Raw genomic sequence first — 24,254 nt, 5'->3', positions numbered from 1 at the left:
ATAGAATGTGACTTCATTTCCTTTATCAACCATTTGACTTACAGTTAGAATATTGTGCTTTAACCATTCAACAAATATGAGATATTCAGATTTAGCGTTTTAATTATCAACGCTAATTGTTCGTTTGCCCATTATTTTGTCTTATCTATTATCTCCAAAACTAACAGCGCCACATTTGACTTCCTTTAGAGAGAAAAATATGATTTTATTTCTTTTCATATGATTTAAACATCCATTATCTCTGTACCATTGACTTTATTTGTTTTGAACACATAGAGCTATACCACATTCTTCCTGATTCTCTTGCTTCCTTCTCCATACCTTTATTATTTGATTTCTATTTCTAATAATATATTCTTCTCTAATTTGATTTGGAGGGGTCAATGTATTGCTTCTACAATCACAAGCTTTATTCCCAATATTATTACACTTGAAACATTCAACGTGATTTAATAAGGGGGCAAATGAATTGTAATTTTTAATAGAATTACCATTAAAACTTGAGATTTTTGCTCAAATAACTATTCCTTGAGATCTTATATGATCCCCAACTTGTATTCCTTATATAGCTATTTCTAACATAGGATTTACAATCTATTACCTCATGCCAAATTTATAACATGAAAATCAATAGCCATAAAATAAATTTTGATACCTAGATGTGAAGGGACTTCTTTGGGGGATTGTTCTCTTGAAGCCATACCTGGATCTTCAACTCAACGCTCCAAATTTTTCATTGCACTTGGAACCTTTTGTTGGTGCACTTAGGCTCAATTGCCAACTCTAAGCAATTAATCTTGCTAATATCTATAGTCAAGAGGAGGTTTGTAGGTGGGAATAACAACCATTGCTCTCAATCACTCCAAGAGTATGTGAAAAGTCCCATAACTCAAATGAGTCAATTGAAATACTTCCATACCTCTTGATAAGATAGGTAGACCCACAACACTACTTCCATCACCTTTAACCAACAATATCATCATCTCCAAGTTATCCTAGCAATCATCCTCAACCACCCAAGGAGTGCTCTACCTCATCTTGAGTCCCCATATAGAATGGTGGGTGAACATGTTCCTTTTCAACTTGGTCTACTTTTTTCTCTAAATGTTTAGGTTGAATTCACACATTTCTTGGGTTGAATCCTTCATTGTATCCATCCATCTACTCAAAATTGGACTCCCTTGATGCCCAAGTGGGCATCCATTATTTTACACTATCTTTTTTTCTACCTAAAGGAAAGGCCTTCTCCCCTTCCTCAAAGCTATCGAGTTTCCTCCTACAACTCAACAAGTTCTTCAAGGCACTTGTGCACTAGCACCACCTTACCCATTATCCTACTTCTTGAACAACAAGCTACCATAACCAACATTCATATGGGAAATGGGATGGCCTACTACCATTGCAAGTTTCATCCTTCTAAGAAATTGATTCTTCCTTTGTTTATCCTTTCACTAAAATTTACACCTTTGTAGGTTCCTTAGGCTCCAATGCCTACTTCTATTCAATGAGCCACACATAGCTTTGCTAAGTGAAGAAAGATAACAACTGGCTACCAAGGCCACCTCCAAAAATTGCAAAAATGCTATGCCTAAAATCCAATATGGGATTCACTTTAGCTAACTAATGTTCATGAATTCCTCCCCCAAGCATGCGTAAATTAGTTTTTAAGGCATTAGGAACCTCCAATGCTAAGTTTAAATTATGTTAGATATATGCTTCTCTTGAGGCTACTGGTTTCAACTTCAACATCACTTGCGGTTGGACTTCTTCCAAGTATTACAACTTCTTGTTTAAAAAACAATCAATGGAAAAATGATTAAAAATAAATCAAACAAATAACATTACATATCTCTAGACTTCTGAAATTTCAATGGCTTCTTTGTCTTCTTGCGTTGTTCCTTTGCACCACCCATATTAAAAATGGGCATAACCAAAGAATATGCCCCAAGTCTCAAACACTTAATTCTTCCATGTTTCCTCATGCTTTCTCCAGCCCACCTATTCAACCTCTCACTAAAGCTTGCTACTTCATTCCAATTCAGTGAAGAGTGTGTGAAATCTTGAAGGTTTGTGTGGATATACTATCTTGGCTTCTTGTTGCATCGAGACACTAAATATGTGTCTTCTAGCCTTCAAATCACTTGTCATGGTAGTGACGGTGATGAAGGGCACCAAAATTATCTCAACATCATTGTTGATACCACCATTTCTTCATAAAGTGGCAAAGCGTATGCTTTAACACTACCTGCCACAGACCTCTAGTTTGCCCAAATTTTATTTTCAAACTTGAGTCTCTCCCAAGTCTATGTTAGCACCTTATGTTGTGTCTCACTACCTTACCTCATTCATAGTGGCTTTGTCGATTTATCCTTCCTACAACCAAGTTATGCCTATGGACTTAAGATTTTCCCATAAATTCACCTTAAGTTATAATCTATCAAATGCAATTATGTCCTAGTAAACAAAGTTCATATAAAAATAGGCACATGTCCAATTGTGGCATTTAAAACATCTCAACAATATTTTAACACGTAATGAATATTCAAATATTTAGCAAAACAAAGAGAAATGACATATAATACATAAAAATTCCACACCACACAAGTATAGTTGGCATGCAAGACAAGTGCTTTAACTTTATTTAGATGAAAAATGTAATAGCTATAAAATGAGGGAGTTGCAAAATTCTACCTACAATTCTATTATGAAAGTACAATGAATCTAAGGCAAAAAAACCACCTTTTGCATATTTCCTAATAGACTTGCACAATCCAACCCTTAAAACAGTCATAAGCCTACCTCCCATAGACTATTTTCTTCTTCTCACTCAACCAATGTAATTCACCCTATTGTGCCAACTTTGAACCTAGCACAAACCACAAAGTCACTTTACACTTTATGTGAATGATCAATGAAAGAATGTTTGATTCCATAGCACCCTTAAGGTATCCACCATTTATAAAATATTTTTCTTGCACTTGCAATCCTAATTGGACCCATGTTCCCACACTTCCAACCTTGACTATTCTTGATGATGTCACCACCTTCTTCATGACTTATCCATTGACCATCCAACATTCAATGTTATTGTGTCCAAGTGCCACATGACCAGTAATTGTTCCCAACTACACCCAAGTGTGTCTAACGAATGTGTGCTTAACAAATATGTGCCAAATGGATGCATGTCACATGATTGCACTCAACAAATGCTTGTTCTTGATTACTTATTTTCTTCTTCTCACTCAACTAGTGTAATTCACCCTAATGAGCCAAGCTTGAACTTAGACCAAACCATAAAGTTCCATTACACTCTTTGTGCATGATCAATGAATGAATGTTTGATTCCATAAAACCTTTGAAGTATCCACTATTATACAAAAAAATTATTGTACTTGCAAGCCCTCCAAACCTAAGTGAACCCAAATTCCCACACTATCTAGCTCGACTAGCTTGATGATGTCACTACCCTCTTCATGACTTGTCCATTAACCATCCAACATCCAATGTTGTTGTGCCCAAGTGTTACATGCCCAAAAAATTGTTTCCAACTACAACCAAGTGTGTCCAATGAATTTGTGCTTGATAGATGTGTGCCAAGTGTATTTCCATCACATGATTGCACTCAATAGATGTGTGTTCTTGAAGGAACTTTTATTGTCTCTTACAAGTCCCAAGTGCATACCACCCAACTAATTAGGCATGCATGTAGCACAAGCACACAAGTATATAAAATGTATTCATGTTCTCTTCCAATCTCACCTGCCACACATCATAATACTTATCAAACAAGATCATCTACCATAGCCCCTACGTTGCCTTCCCTAGCCTAGTTCCCTTCTAAGCTTCACTTGGTGTATCCAACTAGTACAAGCTGCTAAGGTTTGCGATGCACCCAATCTAAGCAAGGGTGCCTGATATGTCTATGATGCACCTGTCATCTTGTAGGGATGCCCAAAATCAACTCTTCTAACCATCAACCTTCCATCATTTCCATGTATGCCACTTAATCACCACCAAAATGATTATGCATCAATGATGCTCAAATCCATTCAAAACTAAGACTTTATAGTACTTATCTCTTAAATTTTTTGTTATAATAATGTCATTAAAATAACAACAACAACAAAAAAATCATTTATATATAAAATATATAAAAATTATTTGTTCTTTTCAATATAAATTATACTTTATAAGAGTTTTAAAAATTAAGTGATGTTTTGAAATCTAAATATTTAATGTAATTTTGAATATGGTATATTATAGAAAGAATATTGAAATGATGGTTCTAAAATCTAGATATCATATGTTCCTTGAAAAACAAGACCCATAAAAGTCTTACCATTCACCTTATAATTATTAATAATTAAATAAAAATTCTATAAATCATATTTAAAAATAAACACTTTCATTAACTTAACTACCATTGTGTAATGGTTAATGAAACATGTTGTAGGTTAAATTTAATGAGCATTTGTAAAACATTTTTTTATTTTTTATTTTAAACTATTCTTTACACAAGCTTTAATATTTTTTATATATCGATTAATTATTTAAAATAATAAAATTGTATTTATATATAATATATTTTAAATAATATTATATACAAAGATTAATTTCCATGGAATCCTGAGGTGGCATCAAATTATCCATACATGTTCTGGCTGCAATTTTCACCAGCACAATGTTCATCCCTCCATATCTGCTTTGGCCACCTACTCAGTAATATGCTACTTTCTTAATAATGGCCTCCTCCTGGGGTGAGGGATCTCCAGCCCCTCCTACGACAATGTTGTTACATGAGATTCCAATACCAACCACAGGGAGTCCATTGCAACATCTCATCAGTCAATCTCAGATAGATTCGAGCAAGGGCCAAAACTATCGATCGTGGGTGCAGCTTGGCATAATAAGTGATAGAATAGATGTCTACTCAAAGAATTTCAGAATCCACAATATGAAGTTAAATCAAAGTATGTTATGGATTACATATAGTATATGCAAGATCATGTACTAATTTTCAAATTCATTTAGCCCACAGAAAAGGATCCCATTTCTTAGATCGGAAGTAAATGGAAGCTAAAGGGCCATGTTGAGCTTTATCTAGGTACCACTTTTTTTTTATAGTGGTATTCTCTAATCTGGAAGATTGCTCAAAAGTCTTTGAAAACAGACCATGTTTCTTGAGCAATGCATGGATTTTCATCTATTTCTGGATTCCCAGATATTAATCCAAATAATGAAAAATTATTGGCAACCCTAATATAGATTTGATTATATGCCTTTCCCATAGAATATTGGTAAGAGAATATTTTGGAAGGAATCAAAAATACTATTGGCATATTTATCAAACCCTTAGAGGTTACCAAGAGCAAATGATATACAACATATCCAAAAATTTATGTTTACATGAATATTTCACAGCGGCTTCCAAAATCCATCGAAATTTCTTACATGATGAAGATATTGTGTAATAGATTGACTATGAGCATGTCCCATTCTGACGTGAACGCTACATTAATACAACCATCTTTTTGAAGATTATCCATTGGTGAACCCTGCCCCTCTTGCAGCACAATCCGAGGGTTTAATCAAGGAGGGTTTAGGCAGCCAAATATTGGATGAAGAAATCAAAGGATCCCAGTAGTCAATAATAAGGATCCCCTTGAGGCCAATAACAGTTTATTTTTCTCATAGATATGGAAATATCCCAGGACAATCCTAAGAACCTACAAGGAACAAAAGGAAACTAAAAAAACACAAAAGGAGGTTACAGTGAAAAAGAGGAAGAAGCCAGAAGATGCCAACAAAAATTAGCCGAACATTATTGAAGATCCAGAAATGCAAATGTACGAGGCAGCTAAAGGTACTCAGGCAGTGGGGTCGGAAATTCAATCTCAAGTAGAGGCAGAAGATTCTGATGATATGGATAAGGAAGCGCATAGTCTCTCTTCCACACTGGAAGAAATCCATCATCAGGACCCTCGCGTCATCAAATATTTTCAATTATATTTGTTATACCAATCCTTTCTCAAGGTCTAAGACCTGACTGAGGCCTATATTTTCAGTCCCTGATGAAGTGACTCTAAGCCCCACTCTTTGGGAGCCAAAGTGGCCCGTAAATTGGGCCACGAAGAAAAACGGACGGGGAGAAAGACCAAGCAGAAACTTCTCTAGCAAGCAGGAAATTTTTTGGCCAATTCTGGCAAGGTCCAGTTACCCTTGGAGGTTTCTACACCTATCCCATCCCCTTTTAAATGAAGCTCATATCTTTGGATTGTCATGGGCATCAACCAGTATGGAAAGAAAAGGCTCCTGGGAGACTATATTAAAAAAGAAAAGTTGAGCATTGTCATTCTTCAAGAAACTAAATGTTCAAGAGAAAAAATGGAGGCCCTTTCATAGAAGTTATGGATGTTGGTGTACATGCACTAGCTGTAGACTAGCCGTAGACTTAGACTAGCTGTAGACTAGTTGTGCTGGTGTACATGCACCTAGATTAGGTCCAGTGAACTCATTGTTTGCATGCATGCGGCACAGCACACTTAGCTTTAGTTAGCGTTAGTTATTGCATGCACAACTAAGCTTAACTTAAGTGCTTTTATGTATTTATACTAAACCTCATAATGTAGATTTACTTTTCATTCTTTCTCAATTCTTGCTTGCTTTCTTCGTTCTCTTGCAAGCTTGTTATTGTTTTACAGATCTAGATCTATCTGTGTTTCACAAATCTTACATGGTATCGGAGCACAGGGATTTGTAAATCAGTGCACAAGCAATTTATTTGCAGGTTCAGAAGATTGAAGCAACAACAAAGAATGGAGTCTAAATTGGAGTTTCCACCATCGGCAATTCTCACTCCATATAACTATTTCGAATGGAAGCCAAAGATTCAACTTCATCTCAGAAGTAGAGGCTTATTTCGAATAACCATGGAAACGGAAGTTGAACCAACATCGGCAGTGGAGAAATCAAGATATTTCAATCGCATGGACGAGGCCTTCGGCATCCTATGTTTTTCTATTTCTCCGGAACTGCTATTTTATGTTGAATCATGTTCAACTCCAAATCAGGTATGGAAAATTTTGGAAGAATTGTTTGGAAAACAAAATGAAATGCTTAAAATGGTAGAGGATTCAATTGCAATCTATAGAAATTGTCATGAAAGCTTTAGCTTAGAACCGGAGGACCCTCATGTCGCCAGCCTGTACGCCACCAACTACGTCCAAGGTCTCCAAGAAACCGACGGTGGTGAGTACGAAGACGACGATCCTCTGGATTCGATTTCGAACTTGCGAGAGATTGAAAGGCAAACAAGCTTACAACCCGATGATGACCAAGAGTTCGAATTCACGGGTTTCGTCGTCGATCAACTGGTCTGCGCGGGAAGCACGAATATCGTTGAGGGTTTGGACGCCCAAGAAAAGGGCCACCCCGATAGCCCCGATAATGAGTCCTGGACTGCCAACAAAGCGCAGAAAGTGGCCGCTGCCAAGGTCCGCCGTGCTCAGGAAGCTGTGGTGAACGGGCGTCCCTTCTCAGAAACCCTCGTCCAGGTTCTCTACAACCTCAACGACCAGCTCCAGACCGAGGACATCGACATTCCTCTCACGCAAATCCGTCCTATCAAGAAGATCGCCATCGTCGTCGTCACGGGCGATCGCGGCCTCTGCGGCGGTTACAACAATTTCGTCTTGAAGAAGGCCGAGCGCCGCATGGCGGAGCTTCGCGAGCTCGGCATCAATTACACAGTCGTCAGCATCGGCAAGAAGGGCAACTCCTACTTCAATTCGAGTCTCATACAGGCCGCCGCGGAAAGCCTAATGTCGTGCTCACCAACTGAAGCAGGAGGAGTTCCTCTCAGATTCACCAACGATCTTGACATCGATGATTATGCGCTGGAACGGCCCCCAGATTGGGTGGTCCGAATTCGCCTACACGTCGCCCATGGAGGGCCAACCGGTCTCATGGCGTGGGACACCTCGGCCTGGCCTTACTACGACTCGGCTCTCCAGACGCCGTCGGGTGACAAGGACAGCAATTATCTGCAGGCCTGTAACGAGAAGGGTAAGGTGTACATGGCTACCCCGAGCCCTTGGTTCTTCAAGAACATCCAGAGCGATAGCTGTTGCTCGTCGGCGTGCATGAATTCCGACGAAAATAATTGCAATTGCCAAGTGAAGGGCAATTATCAAGGCCCGGGCCTCTGGCTCACCCGATGGCAGCAGATCATAAGCCTCAACCCTCCCCTTGTCGAGATCGTGACGTGGAACGACTGGGTGGAGAGCTCCTACGTGGCACCTCCGCTCAGCGTGGCAGCAAGCGACGTGGCGAGCTTCACCCACCGTGCGTTCCTGGACCTGGGCGAGCATTACATCCGATGGTACAAAACGGGCAAGCAGCCCTCCGTGACTCAGGATTCACTCTACCTGTTCTATTATACGCACTCTAAGAACGCCAAAGCCACGGCGGACCTAAGCGATGACGTGTACGTGACTGCGGTGTTGACTCAGCCTGCCAGCGTGGTTTTGACCTCTGGCAGCGTTTCGAGGACATTTAGTGCTTCCGCAGGGATACAGACGTTTAGTATGAGTTTCAACGAAGGGCAACAGTCTGCGTCGTTGAAGCGCGGAGGAGCAGTGATAAAGAGCGTGAGTGGAGGCATCAAAATCAGCACCAGCGACATCTCCCGCTTCAATTTTAACGTTTATTCCACTTCTGCATGATCATATCATGAAGATTTATCTCTATTTTTGCATTATATTTGAGGGGGGTTTTCTTCCCACTGGGTTTTCCCTCTTTCCTCATTTTTATGCATTGTATATGGGTACCTAAAATGGCCGTGTTGCCGGGACTCATTCATTATTGCATCACACTCACCTAAGTTACGCTTAAGGGGGGGTGTTGGTGTACATGCACTAGCTGTAGACTAGCCGTAGACTTAGACTAGCTGTAGACTAGTTGTGCTGGTGTACATGCACCTAGATTAGGTCCAGTGAACTCATTGTTTGCATGCATGCGGCACAGCACACTTAGCTTTAGTTAGCTTTAGTTATTGCATGCACAACTAAGCTTAACTTAAGTGCTTTTATGTATTTATACTAAACCTCATAATGTAGATTTACTTTTCATTCTTTCTCAATTCTTGCTTGCTTTCTTCGTTCTCTTGCAAGCTTGTTATTGTTTTACAGATCTAGATCTATCTGTGTTTCACAAATCTTACAATGGAAGGGATGCAAAGTTCAGTCGTCGAATGCCTCAAGAACAACAGGTGGTCTAACAGTCTTATGGAATCCTCATGAAACAATTTTCTCTGATTGGATGGTTGCATCAAGAATTATTGCTAGATGGTTCGACCCAATTGGATCCAAGAAATCAGGTCACTTGATTGATGTTTATGGGCCGCGCATGGCTTCAAAAAAATCCTTCTTTCTCCTGCAACTTAACAGACTTTATCAAGAGGAGCCATGCATCATCGCAAGGGAATTCAATATTATCACCACTCTAGAGGGAAAGAAGGGAGGAATTCGAAAGTTGGATATTGAAGCAGATCTATTGAAGGAAACAATCAAATCCATAAGAGCCATAAACGTCCCAACAATTAACAAGAAATATACTTGGAAAATTTGTCAGGGAGGTAAGCACAAATTTTTTTGCAGTCTAGAAAGTTTTTTAATTTCATAAAATTGATTAGAGAAGGGTTTTTTTTATTAGTCCCTGCCTGGGACTATTAGCTTTCGATAGAGCGTTGAATGGATATTAATTTTTTGTTTGACCAGAAATATATATCTGCACCGAAGCTTTAACCAAAGTTTTAGTATTAAAAAAATAATATAAAATATATTAAGTTTTTTTTATTGGTCCATAGCTTTTGAGGTCTTATTGCAAGCCTCACGTATCCCAATGCAATTTAGTTTTGGATATCCTAAATTTTTCATTCATGCATCAATGAAAACTTTGGATGTTTCGACTTTCGCTAGCTAGCACATAAAAGTAACTTTGGATATCTTGGTTGGCAGGTAATTGCGAAGTTTGGATAAACATTTATATGAGTTAAAAAAATAACAAACTTTGGATATATAAACTCTCAAATTTTGGATATCTAAACTTTTGGCTGTCAAACCATTTGCAGGACGTTGACACCTGGTTCGCTAGCTGTCTCAGTGTCTTCATTGCGTTTCCATGACGTTGGCACCTGGCTCGCTAGTTGTCTCAATGTCTTCATTGCGTGACTGCTTCCACATTGTTGTCACCTGGCTGGAATTATGTATGTTCCCCGGCTTCCGCTGTGTCTTTCTGCATGCTCTCTGCGGTATCGGTGTTACCCTCAGCCCAGGGCCGAGGACTCGATGCATGGTCTCAGTTACAGGGTTATAGTTTCTCTTCCGCTGCGGATTCCGGGTGAGGGCAGGGTAACCCTGTTTTATTATTTGACCCTATGTTCTGTTATTTGTTTTCATCGTTTTCATTTCTTTTTGCTAATTGCAAATGTGGTGTCTCTATAGGTTCATCTCCAGAGGACCCGGAATTACCTATCAAGGCAATTTGATGAACTTCCAACCAGATTTCCTCGCTCGGTATGATCCGGGTAAGAAGTTTCTACTGTTTTCTGGTTGTCCAGATCTGGGTGGTTCGACTCTTGATGAGATGTTGTCTCTTAGGCTCATAATCTTCATTGTTGGTTGTATGGGAAGTCGCAAGGCTGGACAGTCCAGCGCTGTTTGCCTGGTACTCCTCTGTTAAATTCAAGGGTTTGTCTGTCGTTTAGAACCGTAGAGTCTAAATGCCCTTTGAGGAATTTGTAGTCTGGAATTCTTAGTTTTCATTATAAGCACGCTATCGGTATAGACTTTGCTTTTCCCTTCAGGAAAAGGGTTAGGTCTGGTTTCACCAGTTGTCAGGCTTGAGCGCACTGCTCCTCCTGTCGCTAAGTTTTGCTGTTCTGCTTGCCCGAAATGTTAAAATATTTAAGATTACACTCTGTTTTGTAACTGCACGGTTTCCTATCTTAGGCGTGCATTCAAGGTTTTTCGCTTGTATAATTTATCTCTATGCTTACTTTGGTGCATAATGTTTTTTTAAGTTTGTAATTCTGTTATGGATGTATGAATATTCGACTCTGACATTACTCCTAGAACGGAAGGTTGCTTTGTTAAGAACTCTGTTAAGTTCATTTAGTTACTGTTAAGTTCATTTGCTTTGTTAAGAACTACTGAATTGAAGGTTTGCTATACTGGTACTAGATGTTCTTCGTTTGTTGTTGTTTATATATTGGATGAAATGTTTCCTTTGCGAAAATTATAAGCTTTTCCGTGATACTGAGGGTTTCTCTTACCTGCATGGGTTTTATGGAAATTTCCGTAAATGTCGGTTTCGACCACCATGTGACTTCCTTATCATTTGGGTCGAGACGACCTGGGTTGAGGTTTCTCGGTCCTTCCATGTCTCTCTGTTTATCTCGGGTTACCGAACGGTGTGAACAGCTTCTTCCTCTGTTGTTGAAACTCCAGTTTTTTCAGGTATTTGCTCTGCTGTCTTTGAGTTGTTTCGCTACCTCAGTTGCTTCACAGGCGTTTAAATTTGTGGTTCTTGAATTATCTACTTGGTTAGGAATCTACTTAGTATATGCGTTACTCTACTGTAACCGAATGTTGCATTATTTAGAAGGGTGGCTCGACCCTAAACCTCGAATAGTCTTCTGAAACTACAGTTACAAGAGGGGTGTTTTTGTTCCGTCATATTTTGCAGCGGGAAGACGTATAAATCACCCCAAATGCGAGAGAAAGACCAGCAATTTGGGTAGATTAATGCGAGTAAATTCCTTTTATAGCTTTTTCTGTTATGCGTAGGATATCGTCCTTCGAAAGTTGTACAAGATATGTTAGGATGAGAAGGGCAAGATAAATATTTACGTCCATGGTGGGTTTTTTTTAGCTTCCAAGGTTGGAACTTAATATCTACGTCCATGGTGGTTTTTTTTTAGCGTTTCAGGCCTCTTGATTTTGTGGGCTCGGTTATGGCAGCAAGGCGGTGACAGGCTGTGAGTCAACTTTGGATAAAATGTGTTTGGATAAAATGTGTTTTGATGGCTATTAAATTTACATAAAATATTATGAATTAATGCTGGGATTTTCCGGAATCTTCGGATAAAATGTGTTTGGATAAAATGTGTTTTGATGCCTATTAAATTTACATAAAATATTATGAATTAATGCTGCGATTTTCCGGAATCTTCGGGTTTAATTTAGCTCAAAGAACTGCAATGTCTATTTTGCCGTAACAGTCTTCAAAACCAGGTTGAGTTTACAACAAAATTTGTCTAATTCTAGACGTTTGTTACTTAATAAAGTTCGGAATAAAAAAATTCAAGATACTTACCTGCCAAATTTAAAAAGCAGCCTATGTCTTATATTGTAGTAAAATATGTTTAATGTTTCATGGCATGTTTACGGAGTTATGTATGTTATAACATTTTCAAAAGAATATGTGTCTAGTTTTCTTCACCTCTTTTGAGGCAAGGAAAGATTCAAATGGTGATGATTATAACTTTGATGTGGGGTATATCGTTTTTCAATGTGGCCTTTTTTTTTCTAATGATGTGGGGTATATTGTTTTTATTGTAGCTTTATTGAATGTTGAACTATAATAAAGTGCAAGAAAGTTTAAAATTAATTTTTTATATATAAAAATATTATGTTTATTGAAATTTTTATATAGCATATTTATTACATATAAAAAATTTGATAAATATATATATGACTATCTTTAATGTTGATGTGGGGTATATCGTTTTTTAGTGTGGCCTTTTTTTTTCTAATGATGTGGGGGTATATTGTTTTTATTGTAGCTTTATTGAAGGTTGAACTATAATAAAGTGCAAGGAAGTTTAAAATTAATTTTTTATATATAAAAATATTATGTCTATTGAAATTTTTATATAGCATATTTATTACATATAAAAAATTGATAAATATATATATGACTATCATTAATGTTTTTATTGGAAATTAAATTAACAAGAAGTAAAATGAAATTTTAGAAATTAAAGATTTTATTTAAATGTAATTTTTATTGAAAAAACATTGTGTTTAAAGTTGTGATTGTAGTTTTTAGTAAATTGTTATGATGAGATAGTTAATATTAAAAAATAAGATTTTGTAGTCAAGTTGTTGCTACTTGCATTAATGGAAAAGGGGAGGGAGCCTGCCACCCCACCTGTCACGCCCCTACACTGGTGGTGATCTTTCAACCGCACTATAGGAGGTGCATCACCACCGACCATTTTCTTTTTAACAATACTAACAATCGTCCTTACTTCTATACTTAGAATATTTTTCAAATACTAAGTACAATCTTTCTTTAAACACACAGGGGAAACTTTCACATCATTAACATATTATCACTACTAACATTCAAATGCACAACGGAATATCATGGGAGGGAAAACTCCCTGTAAGTATGAGTCTGCCCATATTAACAACGATAATATTTAGATTTATACATAAACATTACAATGGTGGGTTTTTTTTAGCGTTTCAGGCCTCTTGATTTTGTGGGCTCGGTTATGGCAGCAAGGCGGTGACACAATTGTATGGCAAGGCCGTGAGTGAACTTTGGATAAAATGTGTTTTGATGCCTATTAAATTTACATAAAATGTTATGAATTAATGCTGGGATCTTCCAGAATCTTCGGGTTTAATTTGGCTCAAAGCCCTGCAATGTCTAATTTGTCTCAAAACCATATTAATTGATTATATCAAACATATCTTCAGTGTCATGTAGAGCACGTAGAGCACGATAGCACACAATGGCTAGAGTGGCATACTTTTTCACTAATTATCAAAATTTCTTCCATTATTGTAGTGTTGAATTCTTTCTATCCTACTACAGACTAGTTATGTATTTTCTTCAATTTTATTTCTTCGTACGAATAGGGTTTACATGTAGTGAAACCCTAACACTAAATTAATGTTGGTTTCCATTTTAACCTTTATAAATTAGGATCATTCAATTTTTATGTTTTTCTTATGTAGAGAGAGGGATCTTAAGTTATAATTTAGTTTACTAATCTTATTTTGTTTAGTTTACTAATCTTATTTTGTTTATGTGTACCTGAATGGGCCAATTTACCCGGAGATATGGTTGTCTTCAACATGTATCTAAACAATTTTATTTCTCAATATTTCCAAATATTTCGCTTCCATGGTTTTACATTCAAATATTACTCTTCTTATTTTATATTACTAATGTTTTTATCTTGATATCCCCAGGGAAATAAAAGAATTTTGCTTCCGTTGTTGTACGAAAGACATTCAACTTAATTCCTAAATTGACTTTCTCTTCCTTAGTTTACACGTCATACATTTCTCAATACACCCCAAACTTTGTGTGAAGTTATCCTAATGTGAAGATAAAAGTGATTTGTTCATGATATCATGAAATAAGGTTTTTGCTAGACTTCTAACCCTCCCATGGATACCATGTGTATAAAACGGTTATGAGCCTTAACAAATGGCATATTATATGGTTAGGCAGGGACTACCGGCTGCATGCAGCACTTGTTTTATAGAGGTTTCAATCATCCCCGGTGTCAAGTCATACCATTGGCCTATCTCACTAGATATCAATTTCAAAAACTACCCCCAAAAATAGGCCATTTTGCTTAGAAATCTTATGGCTAACTAACCCTATGATTGTGGAAAAGGCTAAACAATGGTGGAAAAATATTGAAAACAGAGGGACCTCAACCATGTTCAACTTTCAATATAAATTGAATGCTCTTAAAATTCAAATAAAAAAATGGAACCAAGAGGAGTTCAGCGATATCTTTGAGGAAAAAATTCAATTTGAAGCTCAATTGGAGATACTACAATATCAGATGATCTTAGAAGGGAATTCCTTAGATCTAGCTAGCCAAGAATCCGAGTTTCTATCCAAGCTCAAAGAAAGAAGGAAGCATGAAGAGATTCTCTGGAAGCAAAATATCCCGAATAAATTGTCTCAAAGAGGGGGAAAAATACCTACTTTCATAAATCTATAATAAAGCACATGCATCACAATATGATATTTTCCTTTGTGAATTCTTCAAGCTAGAGATTAACTGAGCATGCTAATCTTGAAAAGGAACTAATCTCTTTCTATAGACACCTCTTAAGGAGCCCTCTCCTAATCACCTTCCGATGATTGGAAGGATATTGGCTCATATCTCAAGTCTTGTCACCGGAATTAAGCCTTGATGAGGAAATTACTCTTCAAGTGGAAGAAGTCATCATGAGCTTGCCAAAGAATAAAGCTCCTATCCCTAATGGTTTTTATTCAAATTTTTTTCAAGCATGTTGGTCATTTTTGGGAGAAGAAATCATAGTTGTAGTTGAGGAGTCTCACCGAACTTAATCTATTTTACCCACCCTCAATGCCACCTTCTTTACCCTTGTCCCTAAATATGATCAAGTTACAAAGTCGAGTGGTTTAATGCCTACATCTCTCTACATTGTTGTTTATAAAATCCTTTCCAAAGTTATAGCTAACAGGCTAAAGACACTTCTTCCAAGGAGAAACCTAAATATGTGGAAGGAAGACAAATTCTAGATTGTGTTGTGGTTGCTCATCAAATTATTCACTCCATGAAAAATTATACAAAAGTAGGTATAATAATAACATTGGACTTCTCTGAAGCTTTTGATAAATTAAGTTGGTATTATTTTTTTCATGTATTGATAGCTTTTGACTTCTCTAAGAAATGGAATTCCTAGGCCTTATCCTTGTTCTCTTATCCCTTCTTTTCCATTCTCCTCAATGGTTCACCCTCAACCACTTTTAATTCCCCCCAGCTATCAGACAATGAGATCCCCTCTCCCCCTTTCTTTGTCTGAGTTGTTGAAGGATTGGGAACAAGATACTTGATGATAGTCAGGCTTATATGGGACGTTAAAGGGATATGGTTGAATAATATCTCAGACCCCATCACTTATCAACAATTTGTAAATGATACCATGTTGATGGGTGTGTCCAAAATACAAGAAGCTTGTGCGTTAAAGGCTCTCATGCATGATGTTATGCTTACCTCTAGTACGACCACGAATCCCTCTAAGTATCAGGTATTTTTCTTCAACACCCACCCTCATATTAAAGCTCATCTTGCTAGAGTTCTTGGCTTCTAGCACTTTACACTTCCCATTATTTATCTAGGAGCACCCCTTGTTGAGAATTCCCTTATTGACAAAATCTCCACAAAATAAACAACTAGACCATCATATCTTTGAACATTGTAGGACATTTAGTTTCCCTTAAATATGTTCTATTATTAGGCTTTTCCTATATATTGAATACCTATTCTTGCTTCCCCCAAAGGCATCCTTCGCTCCATCTAAAATCTCTACAAGTGTTTTCTATGGGGAGGAAGTTCCATTCGTGAAAAGAAATTGGCATTAGTGGCATGGGAAGAGGTTTGTCTCACCAAATTAAGAGGTGGGCTAGGGTTGAGGGACCCAAAAATGCTCAGCAAAGTAATCGGTGCCAAGCTCTGGTGGAGAGGGCTATAGGATGGTGACGATCTTTGGAAAATTATTTGGAATAAAAAATATAGTCTAGGTGCAAGTATAGTCATAAAGCTTTGCAACAATCTTAACACCTGGGGCTTCTCCATCTGAAATATTGTATAAAAAAATAAATTAGTCTTACAACAAGATACCTTTAGGAAGTAAGGAATTGAGGACTGGCTAGGTTCTAGGATGACTCCTAGCAAAAGATGCCTAATCTCAACAGAGACAATCAACAATCCCATCTCACAGAACTTTTGAAAGGCAAAGGACTAACACAATTTTCCCAATATTGGAAGCCTCGAGAATGTAACATTAGGTGGAGGGCTTGGAAAACAAGAGAAGAATGGGATTTCCATATACCTTTAGAAGACTAGGCAGCGCTAGAAAATGTTATTTAGCAAAGATAAATTCCTATTCTAGATGGAACAGATAAGTTGTGGTGGGGTTATAATCCTACCAAAACATTCATGGTTAAGGAAGCTTACTCATCACTCACTATCCACAACCAGCGCCAACAATAAAATATTTGGTCGTGTATTTGGAAAGATAAAATATGGCCAAAAGTGGCTCATTTTTTATGGATGTTGTCCAGAAAAAGAACATTAACCTCAGATCATATTCAAAAGCATGTATTTGAAGGGATGTCTTAGTGTTTTCTATGTAGATCTCATCAAGAAACTTTCGAGAACTTGCTTTGAGGATGTCCATTTGTAAAAGGATAATGGAACAATATGCTTACAATATTTCAACAAAAAAATCATCATAATAGTGACAATATCATTAAGGTAATCGCCTCTTGACGACTTAAAGCTTTTAATAGCCCAGTTCTCAATCAAGCTTGGACCCTAGCTCCAGGTTTTATCTTATGGTTGTTATAGAAAGAACACAATAGGAGAATATTTAAAGGAATTTGCAAGGAACCAATAGAATTTTTGGCAAAGATCCTAGAAAACATCAAATAAATTGTCCTCATGGAGAAGTGGACTAGCGAAGATTGCTCCTCCTCTCTAGTGGAATCCATCATTTTATCATACCAATCTCTATTTCCACCCCACTCGCGCGCCCCTCCACACCCCCCCCCCCCCCCCAAGCTCGCCCTATTGGGCCTCCATCCCCTTGTCTCTAGTCTCTCCCTCCCCCCTTTGGAATTTCCTTTAATATAACTTTGATACGGAATTTAAAGGCAACCTTGGCACTACAAGTTATAGAGGTGTCTTTAGGGATCACAACAGTAATAATATTTTTATCATAGCAAGTTAATAGGTAAAAATAATATGACGCATAGTTATTTTCTTTAGAAAAAGGGCTCTCTATAGTGTAGTCTCAAGGCTTTAATAAATTTGTGGTGGAAGGTGATTCCTCGATTTCCATTAACATCTTCAAACACCTTAGAATGGTTCAAATGTGGATAATTCGTCATCATCTTGGCATCTGGAAAACTATATCATCACAATTGCTAAACTTCTTAATCACATCCAGGTTGTCATCGTGACCCATGTTAGATGATCTAGAAATAAATAATGGATAATATAACAAACATGAGTTGCTTTGAGCCAGTGCTTTCACTAGTTGCATCATGGGATTCCATCCAATCGTTTTCTCTAGTTTCAAATTCATGGAATTTGATTCTTAAGACAAGGAGAAATCCTCTCAAATCTATGAGAAATCAGAAGTATCTATCCTTTCCCATGGTGGTAAACACATTAAAAGCATAAGGCAAGAGGAAACATGTGTCCCTTCGTCACCCAATCATCAGAAGGGGGAGGTTGGGCCAACTCACTCTCCACTTGGTTTCACTCATGATACCAATTAATATGGAAAGTACTCTTAGTAGCTCACACCTCAAGGAAAGTCTCAAGGCAAGTGATATGGAAAATCCTTGGTTCATTGTGGCTCTTCCACTCTAGTTTCCTATTCCTCTAGGCGTAGTGAAGTCACTCTCCAGCATCCTTTGTCATTTTTTAGCATGGAGTATTTTTGTTTCCATTTTTCTACTAGGGATTGTCCAAGTCCTCCTAACCTGAACATCCCTCATGTTCAATTTGAGCATTTGTTGTATGAGGTTTTGGTGGCTCCTTATTTGAGGGAGGTTGGAGTCATTTTGGTCCTCTAGAGTTCTTTTCTTGCAATGGACTTCTATCTTAGTGGGGAGATGGACTACTGGGATACCGTAAATCCTTTGCTCATGATGTGGGTTGCCTCTGGTTGCACTGCAGTATGTTACTCTTCCACAATTGGCTCCCTTGGTTTTGCGGGGAATCATAGTGAAGTCTCACGACGTCCACAATGAAGATATTTTGGAACTTGAACAACCTCCCTTCGGTTCTTAGTGTTGTGAATTCTCTCTAGGGTATTTTCATATTTTGGTGCAACTCTTTTAAAGAACAACAATTGTCCACCATGTTTGACACTTTGTTATCCAACCAGCTCACAAAATAAAGGAAGAGATAGATGAACAACTTCAAAATTAGCCTCTTCGAGGGGCAACCTCCTTTACATTACAAAAATGAACAATTATTGGATGATACAAATGACAAGACCTCCTTTCTATATATAGGAGTCGAAGGGGTCACAATATAATCATAGCCTACATAACAATAATATTGTAAGGGCACAAAAATAACAATAGTGGGCTTCTATGGGGTACAATAATAACAATATGGGGACTACATGGGCACAACAATACAATAAGGGGGTTGCACTAATAACAAGGGGCTACACTAGTAGTATAGGGACTAAACATGCCCCTCTCCTCCAAAAAAGTGTCGTCCTCAATGCTTCAGTAGTTTTGGATGCTTCTATATAAAATTCTCATCCTCCCATGTGGAATCTTCAGCCGGTAAGTTCTTCCACTTGATGAGATACTCTGAAATTGATCAATTCCGTAGTTCACGGGTTCTTGATTCTGTGACTGCTTCAGGTTCCAATATGATTTTTCCTACCTCGTCAAGTTTCGGTAATATTATTTGAACTAGGAGCTTGTCACCTATAACCTTCTTGAAACATGAAACATTGAAAACTGGGTGCACTTGGGAAGATGCAAGAAGCTCCAATTTGTATGCCATAGTACCAAACTTTTGCAACACCTTGTAAGTACCATAGTGCTTTGGTGATAATTTATTATCCTTCTTAGCTTGCTTGAGGGACATTTGTTTGTATGGTTGTAGCCGTAAAAATATCTAGTCTCCTACATCAAAATTTCTTTCACTGCAATGTTGATCTGCATGTTGTTTCATTCGATTATGCGCCAAAGTTAGGTTATCCTTTAAGAGTTGGAGAACTTGGAAGCATGCCTAAAGGAATGGAAGGAGTACAAGAAATACATAACACTTCCTTTTTATATTTTCTGGCAAATTTGGAGGAGCAAAAATTCTTTTGTTTTCGAAAACATCCCATCGGACATCTAGAATTTGCTTAAAGATGTGTGCCATTCTAATGGGATTGGGTATGTGGCACATAAGAGAAAATAAGAGGTTTTAATTGTTACTATGGATGAAGAGATTTTTTTTTTTAATTTATTTAACTTGAATTAAAAATTATTGTGTTTTAGGGTTGATTTTTTTTGGCTCACGGATTCTGGAGATTAGTGACCACTACGTCCACGAAATATTTGTACCAGGAAAATCCACCCAAAGGGATCACTTACTGTCAACTCAACCATGGAGCCTGACCCCAAGAGTGTCGAGAGAATTGGAATTGTGACCTCTCAATAGCAAAGGTGCTTTAACGACGAGGACTCGACCAATTGAGCAAACCCTCAGGGATTAAAAAATAGATGTATTTTGGTTTATTGTATTATAGTGATTTTTAATTTTAATTATTACAGTAAGTTATTTTTTCTTGTTTTAACAATGGTGAGAATTTTATATTACAACAAAATATCATGTGCCTAGGTTGCAACCTGTATATCAGAAGATTACAATTGCTTTTAAACAAAGGTCAAATGAGGCTAGGGCCTCTTCTAAACTTTCACCTATTATGGCTATCTGTTAGCACACATGCCTTACATAGGAAGGGTCTTTGGAGGTGAAAACTTTCTAAAAGAACTGTAATATTTTGCAAAATTTACAAAACATAATGACAAAGTAGATTGCATAAATCCTTTAGACTGTGTTTCAATATTTCCCTCATTTGGAAAGGGCACATTCAAGTCAAAATTGATCCTACTTTCAAAACTAATTGTGCTACGGATAGTGGGGGAGTGGGCATTCATTGTGCTAAGAAGAGCTTACAATTCCTCCACTTGTTGGCGTAGACTATCCAACTCGTCAATTGTTCTCTATGTTTGTGACATGTTTTCCATCCTTGTCTCCAATGACATTGTGAATGTAGTGGCTAATTGGTTGAATTTCAAAAGTAAGGTAACAACATTTTCTTCTATTCTATTCAATCAAGCCTCTCTGGATTCCATTTTGGAATTCACAGGTAGTGAGGCAAAGTAAAGCGTGAATGTTCAAACACCCCTCACAGTGGCAGAGGCTCCCTCAATTTCACCAATAAACCTTCCACCTGGATCACACAATGCCCCCAGGGGACAAACAACTGAACTAATCTTCTTTACTATAGACACTTCATTAATTTTCCACTCCTTAATATGTTGGGGATAGAATATTATGTAGTCAATATACCTATTCACGATTGAATGAGGATACACTTGGAGATATGCACCCAAAATTATTGTGGTTGCTCCATAATTAAAGCCTTGATTTTAACAGTATAATTTTGAAACAACCCTTGGCCACTTTGGCCTTGCATAATTGAATTTTATAATGAAAAGGATTTTCACAAGGATTTTGACTATTACCAACCTATAATAGATCAATGTGATCCCATTCTATGTTGTCTTTATGAACTATAATTGCTCTCTTCCACCACCAACAATTATCCAGGATAAAATGCCCAAAAGCAGTGATTTCCCTGAGGAAGTTGCTCCAAACCTTGTTGAGCACAATGACATAACAATGGATCACCTCGAAATTGAAATAAACCTCTCTAAGACTGCACTCACCACCCATCAATTCAAACTTGAATAGAAGATGCCTCATCGTAGGCGAATTACTAATATTCTCGGGCTAATTCTTGTAACAACTTGGCCTACCATCGTAAATTGTAGCAAAGCTCCCTTATTGCATTCCTTATAGATCGACAACGTCACTTGCCTGCACATTAATGCCCCTTACTCTTCTTCGTAGCACCACTTAACTCTTCCCACCGCTTTGCACTCAGGATGGGCTAAGGTCCTCCTTATATGATTGAGGAGTGCATGCATACTTTGGGGATGGGAGGCCACATATAGCATGGACCTCCCTTACCACCTTTTAATATTTTTTATTATATAGCTATTCATGGATCCTATGGGATGGGGTTTAAACTCAAATGCCCATTTTGAACTAGGACACCCACCTGCAACTTCAAGCCCTCATTGACTAACCTATTTGCTTCATTATTGTGCCTTCTCAGGATGTGATAGAAATGAACTGAGGAGAAGGATTGCATTATGGCCTTTGTTCTTTCAATTATGTCCCTTAGTTTGTTGTCTTTCAACAATGTTTCTTTCACCATGTTTTGAATCATCATTTGTGAATCTTGAATTACAACTAAATCAAATCATCATTTGTGAATCTTGAATTACAACTAAATCATCCATCCTAGATGTTTTAGCCAACAATACTTTTTGAAGCATGTCATATGCCTTTTGCATGATTATTGGCCATGTGTCCCAGCCCAAAAATATTTTATTACCTTGTTTTCATCAGGGTTGAGAATGACGCATCACATTCCCACCCCTATAATAAGTTAATTTTCATATATATAGAATTAAAAAAAAAAAAAAAAAACAAAAAAAAAGACAAAACCAAAAAAAAACATTTATTAACTATATTTATAAATATTCTTATTATTAAGATTTTAAAATATTATTTTGAATTTATATGTTACCATCATTTAAAAATAAATTGTAAAATTTATTTCAGATATATATTATAGTTATATTATGTTTATCCAGTAAAAGTTATAAATCTAGTTAATATTAAATTTTAAATTCAACACCAGCGTGCATTATAAAATTTAATTCAATATTTTTTTATGTATATCCAAAAAGAAATTATACAAAGGTTTAGCGTTTCACCTGCTCCGAGTCTCAGCGCTGGGTGTATTCAAATTCTTTGGTCAAATATTGAAATTTCTAGCCACCAATTAGATTCGTTGCTTTATGGGCAAGAAAGTACCATGCAGTCGCCCAGCGAATTAAATTTTCATGTGTAAACAACCCCTGTGGACACGGTATAAATACCCCGACCTGGAAAACAGACTATCGGATTCGAACCTTCGCCATCTCTCTAAAACCTTCGGAATATCTGCGAGTGCGTCAGCATCTAACATGGCCGGGCTGTTTGACAAACAAGCAAATGATTATTTAGAAAGCAGGCCCACTTACACAGCTTCTTGGTTTTCTATGTTGGCCTCTCTCACTGCCAACCACCAACTGGCTTGGGATGTGGGTGCCGGCAATGGTCAGGCTTCTGTTTCTGTAACCTCTCCTACCCTCTTCTTTCATTTCACATAATTTGTTGGGGTTTTCATCTCTGGGAGTTCTTGGCCGCCTGAAAATGTGTTAATGAAATTATGACAGCATAGATTGCAGAGCATTACGATCGAGTGATCGCCACAGACACGAGCAAGGAGCAGCTGGAGCTGGCGCAGCAGCATCCCAAAGTGAAATATGCGCTGACTCCGCCTGTTATGACAGATTAAGAGCTGTCTTCTATTGTGGGGGAGGAGGGATCTGTGGATCTGTTGACGGTGGCCATGGCAGTCCACTGGTTCGACCTCGAGACCTTTTACTGTCAAGTCAAACGAGTCCTGCGCAAACCAGGGGGTGTGATAGCGGTGTGGGGTTATTTGAATCCAAGCGTCAGTCCTTCTATGGATGCTTTGTATGAGGACTTCTTGGAATCAACCATGCCCTACTGGAACCCCAAAATTAAGTATCTGTTCGACGGATACAGGACGCTGCCTTTCCCTTCGAGCCGGTGCTGGAAAATGGGGAGTGGAGGCAGGGGAATCCCATGGAAACGGCAGAGATGCAGTGACATGTGTCACTGGATGAATATTTGGGATTGTTCAAATCTTGGTCTGCAGTGACCACCGCCAGAGAGAAGGGCGTTGAGCTTCTGACTGAGAAGGTATTGAGAATGTTCAGGGAGGCATGGGGTGACGAGAACAAGATCTACACCTGCAAATACCAGGTTTACCTGCTGGCAGGTACAGCGCAAAGGGCTTGAATGGAGGTAAAGTTTGACCATCAATAATCTCCAAGGGCCTACGCTGCAACACTCACAAAGATGTTGCAGAAGGAATATTAAGGAGGAAGTGGGAAATAATTATTCCAATTTACCTTTCTCAGTATTGTGTTGTGTGGTTATATATAAAGCTGTTAATCTTCCCATCATTTTGGCATTAAATTTGAGGTACCTCAATAAATCTCCATTCAATTATTAGTAGGACGAAATCAACGACCCAAATCACTCATCAGGACAACCTTTTTCGTGTACCCATGAGTTTATGAGTAGGTCTGTACTAACAGGTTGCTGACAAGTTGTAAATTTGTTATTTTTCTCTCATAATTTAGTTTTATATATATAATTTAATCATCTTTACATTTTTATTAAATTTTAAACAAAATTATTAAAAACAATCACATTCAGAATACACTTA

General features: G+C 37.7%; 1 protein-coding gene and 1 pseudogene across 1 annotated transcript; both read left to right on the top strand.

Moving 5' to 3' along the window:
- Positions 1-6,784: 6,784 nt before the first annotated feature.
- LOC149249393 (uncharacterized) lies at positions 6,785-8,723 on the top strand. Its single transcript, XM_089456239.1, has one exon. The coding sequence runs from the start codon at positions 6,816-6,818 to the stop codon at positions 8,721-8,723; it is 1,908 nt and encodes a 635-aa protein (XP_089312365.1). The 5' UTR covers positions 6,785-6,815.
- Positions 8,724-22,857: 14,134 nt separating this feature from the next.
- LOC149249392 (uncharacterized) lies at positions 22,858-23,993 on the top strand (annotated as a pseudogene).
- Positions 23,994-24,254: the final 261 nt, after the last annotated feature.

This window comes from Pinus tabuliformis, chromosome 7, assembly GCF_031772625.1.
Source record: "Pinus tabuliformis cultivar Carrire ecotype Pingquan chromosome 7, CPIR1, whole genome shotgun sequence".
In the NCBI taxonomy this organism is placed as follows: Eukaryota; Viridiplantae; Streptophyta; class Pinopsida; order Pinales; family Pinaceae; genus Pinus; species Pinus tabuliformis.
This window is presented reverse-complemented; position numbering and strand designations above follow the sequence as displayed.